We start from the raw sequence: 22,075 nt of genomic DNA, 5'->3' as shown, positions 1-22,075 counted from the left end.
ATCTCAATAATGTCTTTTACATTGATTACATATCAAAATAGTATTTTGGATATATTGGGTTAAATAAAATATATTAAAATTAATTCCACCTGTTTTACTTCAATTTTTTTGTGGTAACTAGAAAATTTAATATCACATCTGTGGCTTGCATTATATTAGTGTTGGACAGCACTGGTAGAGATCATTCTTTTGAGAAGTTTTTCTATAAAGGAAAGCAGAGAACTGAAGCCACTGGTCAACTTTTTCTATTCATAAGCCATTTCACTTGGGCCAGATAACCTCACACACCACCTAACCTGTGCATGCCTCTTAATAGAATCCCTGGGGATTCTAATCCTGGGGGGAACTGTTCAAGGTAAATTGTTCTATGGTTTGATTTGGTAATGGTTACACCAGGACAGTAGATGCAAAAATGCACTGAGCTGTATGTAGAATTAAGATTTGTGCATTTTAGTAAAAGTCAATTAAGTCTAAAAACTTAAGACAACCGTGAAAAGTCTGGATGGTGGTATCTGTTTTCATTTAAAGTACAGGAAGAATCACAGCATTTTAGAGTTGATGGGGACCAGAGAGGCGCAATCCCACTCCATTCATTCTGGAGCTGGGGACACCCAGTGCTGCCCCCAAGTCCCAAGGGCTGGTGGCAGGTCTACTGTCTCCCAGCACCAGAATTGTAAAGCCAGCTCTTTCTTCACAGGTTTTAGACCACCTGCTCTCCCTGGGAGCCCCCAGTTTACTCTCCAAGAAAGAATGAGAAGTGTGGGAATGGCTCTGCGGGGTGTCACTGCCGTTTCCAACAATGGGGAACAAAAGCCCCCTCCAGAGAAGGGGGCTGGCAGTCCACTTCAACCTAGAGAGGCGGGCAGTGGGGGGAACCCCCAAGGAAGAACAAAGGAGGAGGCTGCTGAATGGTGGCCAGCCCCAGCTCCCCTCCTTCCTCCAGACCCACCTGCTCTCTTTCTTCCTGTCTGTCCCGACAAAAGCAAAAACTGAGGGCTCTCTCAACTTCCAATTAGTCTTTCAAATGAAATAATGACCACTGGGGCCTGTTGCTACTTCTGGTTTTCGAGGTGAGTGCAGTGAAAAAGGTGGAAACCATGACAGCAACAATTCCGGTGCTTCATTACCATTACCTGCAACACTAGTGGCGCCTTAAAAGACTTAAAACTCCTCTGCACAGAGGTGCTTGGAGCTCCCCATTCCTGTTGCAGTCCTAGTTAAGACCCAAGCACTATTTCTTTTCCCTAAAAATATGCTCTAATCAATGGGGGACTTATCACTGTAATAATAATCCCTTTTGTTTGTATTAAAGTTTACAAAGAGGTGTCCCATCCATTATTTCCTGTGCTCCCTCCCAGTGTTCTGGGAGAGGCAGAGCAGGGTGGCTGGCCTCACAGAGGTGAGCGGTCAGCGACTCAGCAAGGTCCTTCAGCTCCAAGGGAGCAAAGCTGGGAACTGATCCTTGACTCCGGGGCCCTCAGGAAATGGTAACTGGGGAATCAAGTGAATTAAACAAAACCAATGTGGACCTGGCTCACACTGTTTACTGGGTTCCTGCTAATAACACACAGGAAACAACAATGATACTATCCACACAAAAATCAGAGCAAACACTGAGTTTAAAGTGGTAAAAACAGATTTCATTCAGGACTAGTGCAACAGGAAAAAAGAGACCTCAGTAAAGAACTGGGCTCAATCCAGAATATATCCTGGCTGAGTGGGGATTTATAGCCACGGATCAGTGGATAGAAACTTACTAACAGGAAACATCAGTGGTGAGGAGGTTCTGGTTAAATTTACCTTATAAGATTCTTCTTGCTGAAGACAGGCAAGGGTGATCAGACATCACCTAGGGGAGGTGGGGGATGAGGAATGGATCAAATATTAAGGTGATCAGAAAAACCAACGGTGGGGGTTTTGGTTAAACTGACTTAGCAGGGTTCTTGCTAAAACTAAATTTTACAAAGAAGTGCACGGATGAACTTAGGAAAAGGTTCAAGAGCCTGACTAAAGTTTGGTCAAAGAATCTTTGCCAGTGGTGAATAATTTGAGCGATAGATCCAGTGGATTTCTTAAATTACAGGAGTTAGGCCTGCTGTCAACTCCAGCCTTCCTAGAGCCACCAGGCTACAAGCAAACAGATTCTCCTCTGCAGCTTTACTCCAGAGCTGAGAGCCCTTCAAGAGAACTTACCCAGTAATGCCAGAAAGACAGCATGTGAAGGGAGTTTCTGCCTCTGTTATATCCCACCTAGAATTCAAGTTACCTAAAATTTGCCATTGGTCCTAAAATAACATCTATCCCTTTTACCACAGCCCTTAATGTAATGGTGGTGGTCCTGGGTACAACTTCAAAAGAGAGCATTCTTAAGATATGTGTGTCCCTCTGAGAACCTAAGATAACAGATGTGGTCAGCCGCCTTTTAAGACAATCCCTCCCCTTCTGCTACTGCATGTCAAGGCCAAACTTTCAAGGCAAAAGCAGAGGGTACTTCAGATACCAACGGGGCTCCTATGCAGAGAGATGGTGCCCACTGCTGGAGAAGAAAGGATGCTGGGTTTTCCCGGCAATTCTCAGTCCTGTTAGAAAAGGGACGAGATGGACCATGTAAAAAGGCCTGGAGAAACACTGCACACATCACATCAATAATACTTCCCAACTAAGTCCTCCATTTGTCCCCCGGGGATCCTGCCAGCCCAAAAGTGGCAGAATAAATTCTCAATCAGGCCTTTGTTCCTGCTATTCTCTTTATTCCCAAACAGATTTAATTACAGATACCAATTTTGTATATACAATACCTGGGTATGTTTGGAATACTCACAGCATCTTGCTAGGGCAACCAGGTCAAAGAAACAGAATATCTGGGCTCACAAGTATCTGCTTTGTGTTGGGAAACAGAAAAACAACAAACAAATATATAACCACAATTTTGGCTTTTCTCTTTTTAAATGAAGTTTTTCCATTCCTCTTTTCAAACTGAATTGTTCTTGACTCCTTTCTCAAGATTCATTTCAGCTTTCAGAATTTCATTCCTTCTTCTGGAACTAATGGGCTGTTCTGAAAGAAAAGAGAAACACAAAATTATTGAAGGTTTCAATTTACTGTTGTTCCTAACTGGTTATAACAGGGAGACCAAGGGATTCTCCCACTGTAAGATCCCATTTATAAGGGAGTAATCATTTATCTCTTCATTCTACTTATTTATGCCCCATCTCATTTCACAAAAGAATATGAGGCAGCCAATTCTAACTAAAGCTGGTAATAACTTAAATAAAAACAATGAAACAAGCCTAATGGTATAACTAAGTAAGAAAGTGGTATATGAAAATGAAGAGATGTGGTAATTCCAGGCACACCTCTTCCAGTACAAGGCCAAGAAAGATAGTGTAAATATCAAATAGGTGAACAGAGAACAAAGTTTAAAGTATGCTTCATCTTCAGTTTCCCGGGCTCCAGATCTGCCAATAACACACGTCTCTCACGTAGCTCGGAAGTCAACATTCTGAGCATTCAGTACAGAAACCTGCACCATATTCCTGCCATGTGGTCATGTTCTTCACAATGGTCGGACTCAGTATCAAAACCTAAGAAAGAATGATTCTCAAAAATGGGACTCAGCTCACAGAAAAATGTTAAGAGGGGACAAAAACCTCTCAATCTCTTTTTTCCTCCTTTCCCCATGGCTACCCATCCCCAGACTCTAAGTAATGGGGAAACACAAGAACAAAAATGACAATCTAGACAGACACTGTGCAACCAGGAGGGCAGAAGCAGCAGGTGTTTGGGCGGCTGTGGCCAGCAGAGGCGGAGAGCTCACACACACGCCGTCCTTAGCAGGTAGCTATCTCCAGCGGTGAAGGCCGACGTGATGATAACCCGGTCTGGCAGATCAGCAGGCTCCCAACCAATTGATCGATAGTTCCAAGGGGCATGCCCAGGCTCAGAACTAACCCTGTGAGTGCCCCCTAACTCTCTGCCAACATTCAGAGGTGCCCAGGCACACTAATGTGTGTTCCAAAATGTTCATGCACAGAGGAAAGCATGAGTATGAAATAAGAACAGCTGAAAGGAGAGTGCCCCATGATCCTCTATCTTGGCTAAGAAGTTATACCCTCTATTATGCCTGATCAAATCAGTATCTGTCCTCAGATCAAAAGCACTTAACTACCAGAGACTTTCCTTTAAAACACTAGGTCCCAACCTCAGGAAGTCCCAAACGTCCAAATGATCAAATGACTTTCCTTTCTCTCAAGCAGTATGATTTGGGGCTAGTGGGGTGGGGATGGACTATCTAAAAAGCAAGAAAAAAAAAATCAATCCAGAGTTATTTTAAAGAATTAAAAAGCTCAATACTTAGCAGAAAGGACTAGTACTATCTCAGGACAAAAACCACAGAGGTATGGCCAAGGAATGGGGATAAGAAGGGACTGACCACACAGGAACATGGAGAACTTTCTAGAGTGTGGAAATAGTTATATCTTGATTGAGGTGACTATTTAAGTTTATCAAGATTCACATACATGACTATTTAAGTTTATCAAGATTCACAGATCGTATTCTAAAAAGGGTGAATTTTACTGAATATAAATTATAGCACAATTAAACCTGGAAAAACAAAACCAAGACAAACATAGTTTTTCTGTGCTGAGGACTAGATGTTCCAGCTTATGCTTACGTATCAGCGAAAAGGCTCTACATTCTATGCTTTTGTTCATCTTTCCTATTTTCAGAGGATTTTCCCTGCTTTGGCAGGGAAAGTAATTTCCAAGGCAAGGAATGAGAGGGAATGTGACTTGAAAACTCAAGTGCCTACCTACCTCCTCTTTGCTGGTCTAGTACAAGGGTCAGTAAACTATGCCCCATGGGCCAAACTCAGTCCACCATCAGTTTTTGTAAATAAAGTTTTATAGGAACACAGCCATGCTCATTTGTTTATGTAATCTATGGCTGCTTTCCCATTACAGTGGCAGAGTTGAGTAGTTGTAATACACCACATGGCCTGTAAAGCCTAAAATACTATCTGGCTCTTTCCAGAAAACTTTTGCCAATCCATAATCTAGAGGAGCTAATCAAAGAAGCACCAGATTCTCTCCTTCCCTATCTTCATCTTGCCTCCAATTCCATCCTCATCCTAGAACTAATGCCTAGAAGGAGAATGGGTAATACTTCACTTAATATTTTAAGTCACCTAGGGAGCAGCCACTTTCTGTGCTCTAGAAACCTTGGTTCTGATGCTGGCTTTAATCATCAATCCTCATAATTTAGTGTCTCACCAAACCACACTGCTTGGCCCAACCAGAAATCAGTGAAAAGGCCTAGAAACAGTGACAAGGTGTGCCAGGATTTGCCATGGGACTATCATTTAATGGATTTTGACGTTATGAGTGGGTTCTCTTTTAAGTCCAAGGTTGGCTCTGTCTTATCCACAACTCTGATCTCCTATAAACAGAGAGGAGCTATTGTCTTTAAAGTAGCCCATGGGGCATGAGAGAGAATGGAGTCTTACAGAATCAAAGCAGGTCAAAGTTGCTCTGTTGCAAAGTTACCCCAACAGCTGGGCCCTCAAGGGCCTTTTGCTTTTGTCCCACTCTAGTCACAACCTGGTCCAGCAAGTTGGAAAAGAGCTCAGAATTTAGCTTTTGCTTAGGGAGGGAAGGGGAGAAACAAGTGGGTTGAAAATCATATAAACAACTGACATGCATGAGGTGGGCAAAATGGGAAAGGGGCCCTGCTGCTGGGATGAGTCCGCCTTTCATCTTTACCGTAGTGTCCTATATTTTGCCAATCTACTGCTCTGCTCTGCAGCGATCCTGCCAAAGGAAAGAGGGTTTGAGAATCAAGAAAGGACAGTAAGAAGAGAAATAAGCTGAGGAAAGAAATGCCAAAAACCCACCAGGGCTTCCATTAGGGTTACTGATTTCCCAAGTGGCACAGTTTGTTCTAGCATCTCACAAAAACATTAACAGAGGAGTGGGTTTAACTTTTTATACAGGATGTATACATGTATGTCTTCTGTACTAGGGGGCGGAAGGAGAACCTTGATCTCTCTCCCCAGAAAATGTACATAATTTTAGGATTCCAGATTATGAATTCCTACTAAGGAGATCTAAATCAAACAGTTTCCACCTCTATTTCTGCTTGATTTTATTTATCTCGTGCAGGCAATTTCAAGAAAAAACAATTCAGGAGAACACAGCCTTTGGTTCCCTGGGGCCTGGACTGGCTGCTTGCTACAAGTGAACAGAGCTCTGCTCAGAAAAAACAAGAGAGTCCCTGGGTCTCTCTCAGAAGCAATGCATAACCGCCAAGTTAGTGTTACTGGAGGGGCAGAAAAATGAACCAGCTGCACTGTTGGTACTAAGGAGAGCTCTGGCAGAACCTGGATTACTACAGGGAAGGCCAAGGAGTGTGCTGGGGCAGGGTCTCCATGGTGGGGTCCCAGAAAGCTCACAATGGAGATGCAGGCAAGAATGAGACACGTGGCTACCACCCACTAACGGTCTCTGAGAAAGCCTCTCTCTGATCTGACCAACCTAATTGGCAGTCGTGTCAGAGGGCACACAATTGAGTATCAGTCTTCCAGTCAAAGTCCTGGTGAGGAGAAAGTGGGGCATATCTGAAAATGTTAACTTTGAAAGGTGAAAGCAATTCTGACCTTTTCTCATTGACCTTTAAGTGGCTAAAATCACCCAAGTTCTAATAAAGACAAATCAATGAGGAACACCTATGTGACATTTAAATTTGTCTCTAATCCAGGTTCAGAAGTCAAGCTGCCAGAGAGCTGCCACTGCATCAAGATCTGACCACTGGTGTGCATCTAAGGTTGGCTGGTTCTCTGGGAGGTGGTAAGTGGTAGTGCGCAGAGCTCTCCATTGGGCACTCCTGTGAATCCCGCGGCAGCTTCTAGGGGTATAAGCATGGGCCTCGCACTTAGGAGGAAAAGCCCTGGGAGTCTCTGAGGAGCTATAGAGGAGTAACTCTCCGGGGCACGGCAGGAGGGCAGAATAGGATCCTCTGTGGAGGCAGAGGAAAAAGTTTATACAGCCAGCACATTAACAGTAATCTTCTGCCACATGTCCTAATCCATTCTAATCTTCATAAAGCAATTATTTTCTGCTCTTGTTCTAATGTGTTGGGGCATAAACTATGGTTTTAATGCAGTAGAAGCTGATCATCAAGGCCCTTTTCTGACTAAAAAGGCTTCTGTACCAGGGTCCCACTTGTGCCTAAGGAAATGAATCATTTTGCCACATACTCTTGTTCAAAGAGCTGAGCAGGCTAAACTGACAAAAATATTTCTAATCCCATTTGGGGTACCTGGCCCATCCCCAGCCTTACCTCTTGACTGCCTGCTGGGCCAGCATCCGATTGCCAGCCAGAAATGTCACGCTGCCCAAGATGGCCAGGTACTTCAGGGTCTGGAACATGTTGAGCTGAGTCCAGTAGACATACATGAGCCCCAGCATAGCTACAAGAACAGGTGTCATGACAGCCAATTAAATGAAACAGTGACAATGCCCCGGATCAGAGGACAATTAGGAGCAGTAATTGCTAAATCCTGAAAAGGTGTGTATTTCTAGACCAGTTCATTTTACTTCTTTTATCCAATGCTAGAAAATAGGTAACTCAATATACTGCCTCTCAGCCCTTGCAACCAAGAAATTCAGAGGTAAAAATCAGACCTCGGCTACTTTAACTACCTTGTTCCGTGTTCTAGCTCACATCTATCTTCTTGAACATAGGTTTTACTTTTCGTTTTGTTTTTTGAAATGTTATTGTCATGTTATATTTGGGATTCATCTTATTTTTCAAATTATGAATGAAAACACACTGGATTAAATAAGTTCCTTTTTACTGAGAAAAAAATTTTAAGGGTAGTTTGCCATTATGACTCAGAAGGAAGCAAGGAGCACTGAGGAAGTTTTCATGAAAAGAGCTCAGGCCTGGGCACTTAAAGTCCTGGGTTCTGGTCCAGATTCAGCTCTTCCCAGTCACTTCATTTCTCTGGGCCTAAATTCTCTCACCTATCAATCAGGAATCAAAATTCCTGCCCTGATCACTCCCTTCAAGGTTGTGATGAGAACTGAATGAGGGAATGTGCACAAAAAGCATTCTGGCAACAAAAGTCATGGCTCTAAACAAATTTATATTCAGGTTTTGTTCTCAGCCTGACCAAGAAGGGCTTTCACTCAAACGCTGGAGAGAAAGGTCATCCTGTCAATTTTGCCCAGAAGGATGACGGATGAACTACAGCAGGGGTTCTTAACCATTTTTGAGGTCATGGACCACTGTGAGGATCTGATCAAAGTTACCAACTCTCTCTTTCCCCAGAAAAACACAGGCACACAAGAAAGGACTAGCGGTTAACAATGGGGAGGGATGAGGAAGGGCAGGCGGAGAGGGAGGGAGAAGGGGACTGAGGGGTATCATGATTAGTGCACATGGTGTGGGGGGGTCATGGGGAAGACACTGTAGCACAGAGAAGGCAAGTTGTGACTCTGTGTCATCTTATTACACTGATGGACAGTGACTGCAAAGGGGTATGGGGGGGCTTGATAATATGGGTGAATGTAGTGACCACATTGTTTATCATGTGAAACCTTCATAAGAGTGTATATCAATAAAACCTTAATAAAAAATGCTATGGAAAAAAAAAATACAGGCACACATTTGCCTAGCATTTCAAGGGATTAATCTGTGGGCCCCTGATAGAGTCAACGAAATTAGAAAGGAATACTGAAGTCTCAGTGAGTGCAGGGCACCACTGATCCAATAGTGTGGGAAGTCTCTGAAATGCTTAGTTGACTTGTGAATTTACTGTGTTATTACATTTAGGTCCTAAGTTCTCAAGAGAACAATGCAGGACAGCATGTCTCACTGTGGAAGGGGACTGTTTTCTATTACGATCCAGACATAGCCGCCAGCAAAGGTGAAGATCGATACAGTGGGAAAGATAACCTTTGGAAACTGCATTAATGTTCTTCATCCAGGAAGATGGCTCAATGTAAAGATACAATAAGTGAGTAATCTCTGGAAATCAACAGGGCTATTAAATGAGGGTAAATGGCCAGCCAACAGCAGCCTGGTACAATGAAATCCAATATAATGACAGCTGTTCTAAGCTGATGGACCAAACAGGTTTGTCATCATATTAACGGTCCTAAAAGGCCAAGAGGAAGAGGAAAATGTTATGCTATTAAGTCATTACAGTTAATAGGTTGTGGGTCTACTTATCGGGGCTTTTGCGTGGGCAGGCTAAATGTCAGAGGAGGTTAAATGGAATTAGCAGCTTGGGGCACTTACCAGCATGTCCCAGGTGAAAGATAATCGTGCTAGGAGCAAAAGTGAAGTTGGAGACATTGGCACCAATCCGGATCCACTGAGCAATGTGGAGAAATAAATTAAAAAGACATTAGAATTTGAAAGGGAGGCAACACATGCCATGTCAATGCTAATCCAATGAACAGCCCTAAGGGCTTAAAAGTTCATGCATACTTGAAGCATAGGGAATTTTTCCAAGTGACAACCACCCTATTATAAGTCTTCAGGAAAATCACTTTTTTCTTTAGAAAAGCATTCCAACACCTGCTCTCAAATGTGCTTGGATAACTCACACCTGAACACCATTTTTAATGACATTTTAAAACACTTTTCTGTTTTAAACAAGTGAAACCAGGAAGCTGAAAGGTCCGAAACTGCATTTATGATGAGGTAACAGGCTCCCCTGCTAATTGCTCTAAGTACTGGTAAGATAAACTACTGGCAGCTGGCAGGATACATGCTCTTGCTGTGTTCCATGCCTTTTGAAATTCTGATCACTCGAGTATGACAACAGGTGCCGATGCCCTAGGACTGGTTTCTGAAAGCCTGTGGCATGCACTCCAGATTTAGATTGACTAATAATTCTTGGATTTTGAGTCAATGAACTGGGAACACTGGAAACTTTCCAAAAGTAAGACCTAATGAGTGTTCCACATAGTTCTCAAAATTTTCCAAATACATACCTCAAGAGACAAAACAGCCAAATCGGTTAAAAAAAAATTCAAAGAGTACACTGAAATTTAAAGATAAATATTTCCTTCCTATCCACTCCCTAGAAGGTTCTCTCCTTAGAGGTGTCCAATTTGACAGTACCTTTTCCAAGTTCTACACAAAAAGCATCACTGTCAACATACTACCTTACCCCTTGCCTTCTTTACTCAGCAAGACATCTTGGCAATCTTGTCACATCAGCATTTAAATCTACCCATTCTTTTAATAAGCTGCGTACTATTAGATTGTACGGAGGTGCCATAATTTCCGTAACACTTGCTTTTATGAGGACGTGAGGCTGTTTGCAGTTTTATGCTCCTAACAGTTGTGAAGTCTCTGCCTCTGTACTCATATTTTTATACAGCCATCAGCATTGGGCCTTGCTTTTTTCACATTTGACTGCATCTGAACACTCCTACAGAGTATCCCAGTCCACACACTTTTAATGGCTATTTGGTACTTTCTCATGCCCCTTGTTAATGGATCAGTTTATTTGGCTGCTCTCCCATAGTGGGGAATTTTAGTTATTCTAAAATTTTTTGACCATGGGTTCAGGTCACAGCTGCTGGACCCCTTTGGAGCTGTGTTGAGGCCAGAGCACAAAGCCTCCTTTGGAACGGCTACATCTGCTGAGTCTGGCGCCAGACACACGCTGCCCATGCTAATTACAGCTACTCACCAGAGCAAAGAGCAGGAGCAGGGGCGAGAGGATCAGGGCAGTGAATGTATTGGACACCACTGTTGGGGGCCTCTTCTCAGGCTCTCGGAACAGGTGCTGCCAAAAGAAGACACACCACGAATATTTAAGAATGTGCCCTTCCCAGCAGGGGTTGCCATGTATACCGGTGACCAAAACACCAATGTCCAACAAGAAGAGGAACTGCCTCCCAGAGGCTAAAACCTCCTGGCAATGAGCAGCCACTTGACATTTCTTCTCTTCTCAATCCCAGAAGTCTCCTTCCAAAGACACTACACCAGCCCCAGCTCACTTTGGCCAACCCTCTTTTCCCTTAAAGACTCACTGTCATTTAGAGATTGGAGAATGCAACCCGCTGAGTGGCATTTGCCTAAGATTTGAGGTTACCAGGTATATGGATGGCCTGAGGGACACATCCAAGGCAGGACTCTGGATTTCACAACGCTTCTGGGTTCCTAGGGTGGCACTAGCATGTGTTGCTGCCCCAATTAAATTAGTTAAATGTTGGTAACTTCACTCTCGTCTAAAATGTAAGAGCCTCACTATGGATGGTTCCAACTATAATTCACTCCTCCAGCTGTCTGTTCTAAGGAAGCCCTAAAAGCTGTCTCCTTCCTTTCTGCCTGATTTCCAGAATTGAACCAGAAAGCTGGGCAAACATTCCTCTGATCTTTGGGGAGTGCATCTAGATAGCGTCCTCTAGCAGAAGCAGTAATGGACTGGAGTCCAGAGACCTCCGTTATATATACTGAAATATACTGGCTATTTGAACAGGGGCAAGTTGTTTTACCAATTATTTGCCTCCGTTTCTAGCTGGAAAATTGGAGGTGGGAGGGCAATGACCATCCAACCAGGCTTGTAAGGAGACAGTGAAGACAAATGAAATACAGCACGTGTCTAGGCTGCAGCTGTAACACACACAAATGTAACTTTTTTAAAAGACTTTCTGCCAATGTATAAACTGTGACTGTCTTCCCTGCTTGCCATTGTCCAGCCAACCCAGCTCCAGAATGAGGCAGCTCCGCCTGAGACCCCTGTGCCCAAATTTCTACCTCAGCCCATCCCTGCTGCCACCGCCAGCGAGGTACCTCACACTGTCTGGGGCGGCTGCTGCCACTACTCCACCCCACAAATAAGACAGCACCCTTCATCGCCACAGTACACCTTCTACTATTTAACGGCATTTTACATTCTTTAACAATGCTATACCAACATTAGGAGGATTTAAGGGAAGAATTCTACTCCTCTACCCTTGGGCCCTTGTCCTTCTTTAAACAGTGAAATGAGAGTAAGTGGTCTGCTTGGAACACTTCAACAGTAATTCCTATGTAGGTTTCCACATCACTACCATATGATCATTTCTCATGATTAGGCAACAGTCCACTGAGTGAGTGGGTCCACCCCCGTTTCCTTTACTAGTGCTCAAACTGCTTAACAATCATTGTGTTCATTTTATAAAATACTTTAGAAACGTTTCAAAGCCTTTCTGTCCTTATCTGTTATCTATATGATCCTCACAATAGTTCTATGGGCTGGGCTGGGCAAGGTCAGCTAATATTTTGTGTGTAAGGAAGGTGAATCCCTTTAACAATGAAAGGAGGAACTTGCCTAGGACAGGAAAGCCCTATTTTCCATCTGTGGGCCTCATCAGCCCTGATTTCTACAGGAGCAAAGAGGGGAAAAAGCCAAGCACATCTGTGCTGTAGCTGTCAAGCAGTGATCTGAGGGCTGAACCTCCTAGATGGTTAGGAAAAACTGACTTGGGGTTCTGATTTTGTCTCCAACTATCAGCTTACTAGGAGCTGGTCTCTGGGCTCTTTGAGCCTGTTTTTCTAGCTCTAGATTAAGACTTTATTTCCCCTGCCTAACTCATCAGGTGGCAAGGACCAAACTATAAACAAGTTAAAGAAGGGGTCAGAGCCTTTCCAAGGGATTTGCCACTCTCTCTCATTGTGCCCATTTCACATTTCTCCTCTGTGTTTAGTGGAAAAGCTCGCAGGGATATACCTGAATTTCCTGTTTGGGGGTGAAAAGGTTCTTGGACAGGACAGTCGATGGAGCATCTTCTTCAGGGAACTTGATGACCACATCAGCCTAAAAAAATAAGGGTAGTCTTTAAAGGCCCTGCGACAGAGAAGGGGGTAAAAGTCATCAGCAGGACAGTATCCCCTAACTTGCATCCAGGACCATAGGTGAAAGAAGCCTCAAGCAGTTCAATCACTTCTGAACCATTAGTCAATAAATTGAGGCAGTAAAAATTTCAAACATAAAATAAGTATTTGTTCAAAATGCTTTTTAGAGCAAGAGTTCCAATTTTCTACTGGGCTGGTGAGCCCCATAGAGATAACTTAATACAAAAATCCCAGCTGTACTCAGGCTGTTACAATTGCAATCAGAAACTGCTCGGTATCCCTGGGAAGTGTGATTTAGTCATAGGAAAAAAAGAAATGAAAATGCACTCTCATACAAAGAGGAGCCCAAGTCCAGGATAAGAAAAGGAGTTTTGACTAAAGCACAAGAAAACACAGCTGCCCCTTTGTCTTCAAAGGGAGCCAACCACCATTCAAGGCTTGCAACTGGACTCTGCAACCTATGCAACATCGGCTACTGCACTTGATCAGATTCAAGTGCTCCAGCAAACCAGACCCAACCACATCTCACTGAAAGCACCTTGAGCTTTTCTGCAGGCTGCTCCCCAGGCCCCAGATACTATTCTGAAAAACCCTATGGTTCTTCAACCTCTACTCAAATGCTATGTCTTTCAAGAAAATTTTCTCATTACACCCATTAAAAGTGAGATGCATAGGTGAAAAGCACTACGTAAACTATTAACATGCTACATTAACATTGATTATATGCATTTTGCATATCCTACAACTCACTATTTCCACACCATCCTGAATTGTTATCAGAATTCAATTCTTACCCACACCACACCCTGTGAGACTATATACCATATCGCAAAGGCCAGGGCCTCTGACATCTACAAACCCTCCCCTCCCCCCACAGTGTTCTGCTGTATTATAAAAACCTCCTTCCAGTGTAACTTTTATAAAAATTAGCTAGAACCACAAAAGCAAATCTATACTTCATTCATTCACTCAGTCACTATTTATTAAGCACCTACTATATGCCAGGCCATGTGCATGCCCCTAAGATTACTAATGGAGACAACACACAGCCCCTCACTGCACAGTGCAATTTATTGCCCTGTGGGCAGCACAGGGAAGGCCAGGGGGAAGAGCCCATGGCCCTAGAAAGGAGTTGCCTGTGCCCGACGGTGGCACAGCCACTCTTGTCTAGGTCAAGGTGCATTTAGGCACATACAACATTCCAAAGGATAGGGTTCTTCAAAGTGGCATCTCCGATGATCAAGTAGAGAGTGTAGGTGCCAGATGCAGAGTCAAATTCAATCTTTCTCTCGGAGGTGTCCAGTTCAAACTTGTATACATTCTTGCTGTCCGGCTCAGCAACAAACACCACTTCCTGGCCAGTCTTCTGGTTATGGAGTCGGACAAATGTCTGCATGGAACAATAATACAACCTTTCAACTGCTAATTTCAAAACTCCCCCTGGTCCAACATCGAATCAATGAAGCAGCAGACTGTCAGCTCTATTGCCACAGTGGGGGCTCTGGGATCTGCCAGACCTGGCTGAGAGGGTGGAAGGAGTAGCCAGCCCACCACTGTTCCTAGCTCAGACAGCTGACAGAACTTCTTGCTAGTGTAAGAAATATAACTTAGGGGTCCAGCCAATTCTCTTTTACGTGGAGGCTGAATGCCCAGTTTGTGGATGATTTAAGCCCTTTACTTACTGCTGCAATTTCTTCTTCCTGCCAGCCTTTTGGCCACTTTGCTGCCCAATTAACTTCTTCACCAGAGGGTGAAAAGAAGGGAAATGAGGTGGAACTGTAAGAGGCCCATTTTCAATTTCCTAGTGCCTCCAGCTAAAGATTTAGTAGAGGAGGCTTGGGGATTGATAGCAAGGCAGAGTTCTAATCGAGCAAAGCAGGCTGATGTCACAGAGAGAGCCCAGGCTCCGAAGACAGATTTGGTTCCACTACTTATTAGCTGAGCAGGCTACTTAACCTCCTTGGGCCTTGATTTCTTCAGCTTTAAGATAGAAAAATTAACTTCCACGGGTGGCGTATCTGTGTGAAGATTCACAATAACGTAAAGCATTTAGTGCAAGACCCGGTATATACTAGCTAGTCAACAAACAGTAGCTGACATTATTATCCATATGATGGTATGAATCTAATCATCTTATTCCTCCAATGGCTTAAGAAACTAAGGTTTCTGCACACTAGAACTACAGCAAAAAGTAATATCCACTCAGCTTTTTTTTCAAGGGTTTCAAAGAATTCAACAGGCAGGTAGATTGGTTCCATTTTACAAATCATAAGGCACAAGGATTCAATGAGTTGCCGTGGTTGCCCAGCCAGCTCTGGGTCCACAGACAAAATAGAAATCTCATCTGTTACGCTACACCTGGGCAACGAAGAACAATTATCAAAGTATTCAGGGAAAGGGGCCCAGAGATGGGAAGCATCCTGACTGCAGCAGTCTTGGCTAAGCATGGGATTTAGGAGTTGGATACCGGATCTTCCTCCTGTCACGCCAAGAGCAGATGTCAGCCAGGCTCATCTGCAAACTGCCGTCTCTACCTGGGAGTTCTCTAAGCCGTGACTTCACAACAGAATCTTGTATGAGAGAAGTATTCAGTTCAAGTTCCATTTTCTCACTAACTCTCCCGGCCCTAACTAATCCCACCAAGTCAGTATGGTCGTTTCTTCTCTTCCTCTTCTTCCTTCCCTGGTGCTTTTGGTTGGCGTCATTCTGAGGAGCTGGGAAATGCTAAGAGACAAAGTTAGCCATGATCAGATGGCCCGACCAAGCTTTCTGGTGCTTGGGGGTGGAGGGGAAGGGAGAAGAGAAGTGCAGGATGGTGATACTGGGGACAGCCCAGTGGCAGCTGTAGCTGCAGAACAGAAAACAGAAAGGTTTCCAAGTACATCCACTCACCTCGGTGGTCTGCTCTGAAGCTGCCTCTTGGCATGCATGCAAGTCGGCTAGTTCTTGCTAAAATATCACTACACAGTGCCTAAACCAAGGTCACTCAGGCCCACATTCTTTTCTATCTTCCAGCATTCAAAGTTATTTATCTGAACTCCCTTTACAATACAATCACGGATGGGGCTGGGCTGACAGCAGTTATTCCCAATCAAGGGGGATGATAGGTGGGGGAAGGAGGTATCTGTGAGGACTAGAGGCCGTATCAGATTTTCTGGGGAAAGGGTATGGTTTGAAAACCTTTTAAATAATAATAATAATTATTTTATACGTGGAAAACAAAAATGAAACCCATACTTTCATAATACAAGGCAGGCACAAGTTTAAAAGGGCTATGCTTCAGATTCCCACAAATAGGAAATCTGCCTGGGCCAGAACAAACACATGCTTTGGGCCCACTGCATAGGTTTTCCTTTTTCTAAAATTATTTCAGTGTGTTCTTTGTCAGAAAGAAAAAAAAAAAAAGGCCTCAATTAAGTGCTAATCTGCCTTAAAATATATCTCCTCAATACCAGCTAATCTTCTAAAAATAAGAGTGTATTACAGGTTCAGGGTTATATCTAGCAGGACAGGGAATACAGTGTCATGTGGAAGAACTTAACGGGTCATCAGAGCTCAGAGTGAAGATCTGAAAGTTGAAATCTGGCATTTTCTCTAGTCAGTGTTATATCCACATCAGCACCTCTAGACTACATTCAGGTTTCAGGCCAAAAAACGGTCTGCACTTTTTCCTGACCTGATGAGGGGTGAGTTCAGCACCAGTGTTCACATCTACCAGCTGGAAGAATAAAGCGAAGTTCTGGTGGCTGTCTGCGATGAATGTGCCCTTGGCTTTGGCTGGATAGGTCACCCTGAAAGAGACATTTATACAGTAAGTCTTTAGGGAGGTCTGCGTATCTCTGAGAACAGAGTGATGTGAAGAAACCAACTTCACATCATTTCCTAATCCTCCTTCTCCTATTGTAATACTTTTCTGTTGGGCAGATAGAAATGGAGAATTGTCTGTGATCTGAGGGTGGTGGGGACTGATAAAGCCAGCACGGAGAAAAGCAAAGAACAAACTTTCATCAGAGTCTGGGGAAAACCTATGTGCATATGCTCTAGGCTTTCACTTCAAGAACCTTGGGATGTCAAAGTCTGGCACCAGTGGAGCTCAAGTGCCTTCCCTGCAGGTGTACAGGGTGTACAAGCCGCCTGGAAAGCTGGGCTGGCCAAACCACAAGGAGAAATCATCACAGGGTCAATGATAGTGTACGTGAGCGAGGTCGGGAGACCGGGTAGGGGATGAAAAGGAAAGAAGGGTGCTTACAGCCTTTTCTTTTTTTAATTCTGTAATTTTTTCCTGGACACTGTTTCAATTTATTTTTCTGCCTGAAATTGGTTTTTAACAAGTCATTTTCTCAAAAGGCAGACTTGATGAGAAAACTGTTCTTTTCACAGCTATCTCCTGTGATCGTAGGTAAGACAGAGGATAAAAAAAGCCAAATGGTTACAAAGCTCACACCTGGCTGTTGTATACTTAGGATTTACATTTACTGATGATTAATACCAACTCTTCATCTACAGAGTATTAAACTGCAAAACACTCTCACGGACATTATTTCAGTGGATTCTCAACAGTGCTCTCATTTCCAATGTCACTATGAAAATATCCAATCCAGAGGGAGAAAGCCCAGCCCTTTTACATGACTTAAAAGGAGTGAATGCTTAGCTTCCAGGCTCCAGTTAACCTTCCCTGTCTTTAAAATGGGCTTGAGGGTTCACCTTTGGCATCTGTAGCCACTTCAGTTGAGTAAAGCTGGGGTTCTAACTATATCCACAGGTTTAGAAGGGCCCCTCAAAAAAATAAGGATCTGGGAGAGGGCTTACATCTGGGCCCTACATACAGTGTTCTGGCCCTACTCTGATCAACGACTAACAGTTACCCAGAAGGTTGTGAGTTCAGCAGGAACAAATGCTGTGATTGATTAATGATGGCCTCCTTTGAATCAAGGAAGGGAATCACAGCCCTTGGGACAGAGATCTGCCATCTCAGTTCTAAGGATTTATGAGGCTTCTAACTGATTTCAGACCCACTGTAGACGGAAGAAAGCTGTCACTAAAATCAAATTCAGGACTATGAAGATAAAGAGATTACACCAGGATATAAATTAATATACTGCTTCCTTCATTGAGAAAGTCTGTTTTTCAAAAATTGTCATCTGAACTAAATAATGTGCTTGGTGCCAAAGCTGACTGGCTTGGACTTACATTCTGAGGTAAGTTACTTAATTCGTGGGCTGGGAATAAACAGTTTGTCCAGGGACTGCCCACTGATATAGACAACCCCCAAGTCGACTTGGATGCCAAGCAGCATCCCTGGCATGGTGCAAGCAGAAACCCAGCATCTTTAATTTGGAGTGCATGATGGGTGGCTACTGACACAGGAGCAACACCTGGAGGGGCTCAGTGCCTGGGTGCGCTTCTTTCAGCTCAAGCCTGGGCTCCCCCTGTGCCCAAGAGGTAACCCCCTACCGGGTTGTTTTGGGCACAATGCTCTGATCCTTATCCACAGTGGAGAGATCAACATTTGTGATGCCAACTTCAGTGGAGATCTTGACTCTGAGCTAGAGTGAAAGAGAAGAAAATCATCAAGTCAACTGGTGGATATACCAGGAATTCACATGCATATCCAAATTTTTCTCTTAAAGGTGAGTAGAGGCATGAAAAAAATCCTAGGACTGGAGTCTTCCATGATTTTAGTAAAACTGACCCAACCAGGTAGTATTTCCACCTCTCTCATTCTGAGGCCTAAAAGTAACTCCTTGATTCTTACCCCTTCTTCCCTCCCTTGGCTTTGATTTTTTAAAAATCTTTACATGTGTCCTTTTAAAATAAAGGAAAAATCCTGAAGCAGTAACCTTCAAATAACTTAAATCAACAAGTACTCAATTCTAATGGCAGCAAATGTTTACTGATTGCTTACTAGTAAAAGCTACTGACTATAAAGACGATCTCATTTAATCCTCACAAGAGCCCTGTAAAGTAGTGCTATTTCAGAGGAGGAAGTTAAAGATTGGAGAGATGAACCACTCGCTCAAGTTTAGACAGATAGGAAGTGACAGAGCCAGTACTCAAGCTCAGGCATTCTGACTCAGAATACGTGTTCTAGGGCACCTTGCTATCCATCTTTGCAGCAACACTCACACTGTGCCAAGCAGTACTGTAGTCTGCCCACGAGGACCTAAGAAGCTATGGCATGCATCTGTACCATTCACGAGCTGCTTCTGGTTCTCCTTATGGGCATGTGGTCGAGCTACACTTCCCTGTTCCCCTGGAGTCAGGGAGGGCTGTGTGGCTTGCTCTGGCCAATGAAATGTGAGCAGAAGTGAAGTGTGTCACTTCCAAATAGAAGCTTTAAGAGCCAGTGTGTGGTTCTCTCTCTTCCTGACATGGGCACAGGCACTGTGCAAAGAGAGGCTTACACCTTCAGCGTGGGTCTTACAGGAAGGAAAAACATGAAGCAGAGCCACTAACTGACACACAAAAGATACTAAGTGTGGTTAAAAAATAAACTTTTATTGTTTTAAGCCAATGAGACTTGGAGTTTGTTATAAGCACAAACCAGTCCATCTTGATTCTTATAGTGTTTGAATTCTATACCTTCATTATAAATTTTTCACAAAGAGGAGCTAGCCAATGCAAGCAAACAAGTTTTTAAAAACTAGATTAAAATAAATGTAAAATTCCAAGAGACAGAAAATATGCTAAAAGTCTATTCATGGAAATTTTTAACTTAAAATCTAAGTTATTGAATGTGCAAATTATGCAAACCCAAGCACTTTTTATGTGCAAACATATCTGTGAGCTTTCCAAATATTTTTGATAAGCCTGAATGTAATGCTTAAGGAAATCCTTGCCAAATCCACTGGTTTATAAGTCTAAGTCAGGATCAAGAAATAGAGATAGAGGGCTGGGCAAATAATTGAAGGATGGCTTCAGCATTTTTCTAAAATGCACTATCAAGGTGTGACAGCCTCAAATCAAAGGCAAAGAAAAATTAAAAAGGGATAAAGGTAGCTATCACATAATTCCCTTGAACAGCCTTCTCTCCTGCCTCCATAATAACTACTTGGTGACAACAGCCTTAACTATCATCTTGAATAGGGGTGTTCTATTTTGCTTTAAAAAAGAAAAACCTGAATGTGAAAGATTTATTTCAGGAGGCTGTAAGGATACTACTACCTCCTACTGTTGACTACATAGTCACCTATTGGCAGAATTACACTCAGCATCACTGCTTGTCACTTAATCGAGGCAACTGGGTGAATTATGGCGGTCGGGTAGGGGTACAGATGGCCTTCAGGTCAACTAAACTCCCAGGGAGAGAGATGGAAGCCTCTATTTTGGCTCTTTAGGCTCTGCTGAGCAAACTGCTTCACGACTCATACAGGGCTTGGACCCAGAGCAAGTTTTGCTATATAAAGCTCAACCCAGAGAGGTACTGACACTTCCATCTGAAGAAAAACTGGAATGGAAGGCTCAAGCAAAGGAGAAGCCAAAGAACAAAGCTTAGGCTACTGAAGACATCCTACTGGACCACTTTCCCACACCATGTAGAGCAAATGGAGCACTGAGGTACAGGGGATATATTTACAGAGATGGCAAGGTGCATTTCCTGACCTAAAGGGAAGCATATACACAAATTATGACAGATCAGGCTGTTACTGTAATGGAGGATATACAAAGTGCTACAGAAGCACAGGAGAAGGAACTGGGACACATGTCAACCTAGGGCAGCCCTTGGTTGGGGAGTGGGAACTGTACAGCAGGAGGGCTTAGGCAGTCTTCGAGTTTGGGGAGAGGTAGGAGTTGAATAGTTCTCCATGCCACAAAAACAATCTATCTTCAAAATTAAGTACTCTACAATCGTTATTAGCATTAACCAGATAACTCCATCTTCACTTCTGTGACGCATTCCCTTAAGGATTCAGTCATTTAATTTGTAAATGTGATCTTGAAACCATCGTCCCATTTAAATGTCCGTAAACAGGAGACTAGTTCAATAAATAATGGTACATGTACACTATGAATTGCTATGGAGCACTGAAAAAGAATAAGGTAGGTGGACAGACGTGGAGAGATTACCTACTACTTTTGATTACACAACCATTTACTGGCAGAATTATATTTCACATCACTGCCGGTCATTGAATATAGGCAACTGGGTGAAATATGGCAGGGGAGTAGAGGGAGGGGAGGCCATCATATTGAACAGACCTGAGGGGAAAGCTTGGAGCCTCTACTTTGTGACAAAAGCAAAGAATACAACTGTTTATAGAATCATCCCTTTTGTGTAAATGAGAAACGATATGTGTTCATTGATACGTGCATCTTTTTCTTAAAGTGTACAGTTAAATGTTAATAATAGATTCCTCTGAGTAGAGGGATTAGACTGAAGGGATGAAAGAAGGTTCTTATATTTCATCATATGCCTTTTGTACTTTGAATTTTTTTAACTGCGTGCATATTTTATTCCTGTTTTTTTTAAAATAGGGAATATCTGAACAGTAAGATTGTATGCCACATACTTTCTTCTTCATAAACATTTTGTAATAAAAAGTACGACCTAATAAACGTGATTTTTAAAATAATCACTCTCCCTTTAAGCAGATGGGTATACACAGATGTTTAAAGACCTGTATAAGGCTCCTCAATGTATCCTAATTATAGTGATAAGGAAGCCATCGACTTTCGAGCTTTTACTTAGAATCCTGACTACAAACTTTTAATAATATGGACACTAAGGCCTGCTAAACAAGATTCAATTGTGTCTTTGTTCTAAAGATATCATGTGCATTCCCACAATACAGACATACGGAAGAACAAAAGGGCAAACTTCAGAGAACTCAGGTTGCTTTGGGTTTGCTCCCAGCCCTAATTTTAAAAGGCCCCCTTAACTACAGCTTTCTGCAACAGGTTCTGTTGCACAGAAACACTGTAGGACTGTTCTTGAATAGGGAACAATTTAAAGCAAGTACTTCTGCTCCTAATATCTTACTACAAATGTGTCTCTGGAAATATTTAAAAGAAAAGCATTTTTATGCCACTATTTTAAAGCAAATTGAGAAAAATCATTGTAACTTTTTTCAGAGCCCTGTTGTACAGAGTTCATAGTAGGTTTCTTGGTTAGATGCTTCTTCCTTCAAACTCACACTGAAGGATTAGTTCTTAATAAAAGTGACTTATTTAGCCACATTAAATGCAGCTAAGCCTGCTTTACAGTGAATCATGC

The 22,075-nt window shown here is 42.9% G+C and overlaps 1 protein-coding gene across 2 annotated transcripts in view; it reads right to left on the bottom strand.

Moving 5' to 3' along the window:
* Positions 1 to 2,729: 2,729 nt before the first annotated feature.
* Positions 2,730 to 22,075, bottom strand: part of RPN2 (ribophorin II) — a 65,059-nt gene continuing 45,713 nt past the window's right edge. Inside the window, exons 10-18 of one of the 2 annotated variants that reach the window (XM_036902334.2) lie at positions 18,316 to 18,407; positions 16,538 to 16,652; positions 14,057 to 14,251; positions 12,737 to 12,823; positions 10,712 to 10,807; positions 9,304 to 9,379; positions 7,339 to 7,468; positions 5,763 to 5,810; positions 2,730 to 3,057 (exon numbers count right to left, since the gene is read on the bottom strand). In XM_036902334.2, coding sequence (XP_036758229.2) covers positions 3,045 to 3,057; positions 5,763 to 5,810; positions 7,339 to 7,468; positions 9,304 to 9,379; positions 10,712 to 10,807; positions 12,737 to 12,823; positions 14,057 to 14,251; positions 16,538 to 16,652; positions 18,316 to 18,407 — 852 coding nt within the window. In that variant the 3' untranslated portion in view covers positions 2,730 to 3,044. The remainder of the gene's footprint in view (positions 3,058 to 5,762; positions 5,811 to 7,338; positions 7,469 to 9,303; positions 9,380 to 10,711; positions 10,808 to 12,736; positions 12,824 to 14,056; positions 14,252 to 16,537; positions 16,653 to 18,315; positions 18,408 to 22,075) is intronic. The other variant, XM_036902335.2, reaches the window with a different exon arrangement.

Source organism: Manis pentadactyla, chromosome 5, assembly GCF_030020395.1.
Source record: "Manis pentadactyla isolate mManPen7 chromosome 5, mManPen7.hap1, whole genome shotgun sequence".
Taxonomy (NCBI): domain Eukaryota; kingdom Metazoa; phylum Chordata; class Mammalia; order Pholidota; family Manidae; genus Manis; species Manis pentadactyla.
Note: the sequence above shows the minus strand (reverse complement) of the source record. Positions and strands in the feature narration are given on the sequence as shown.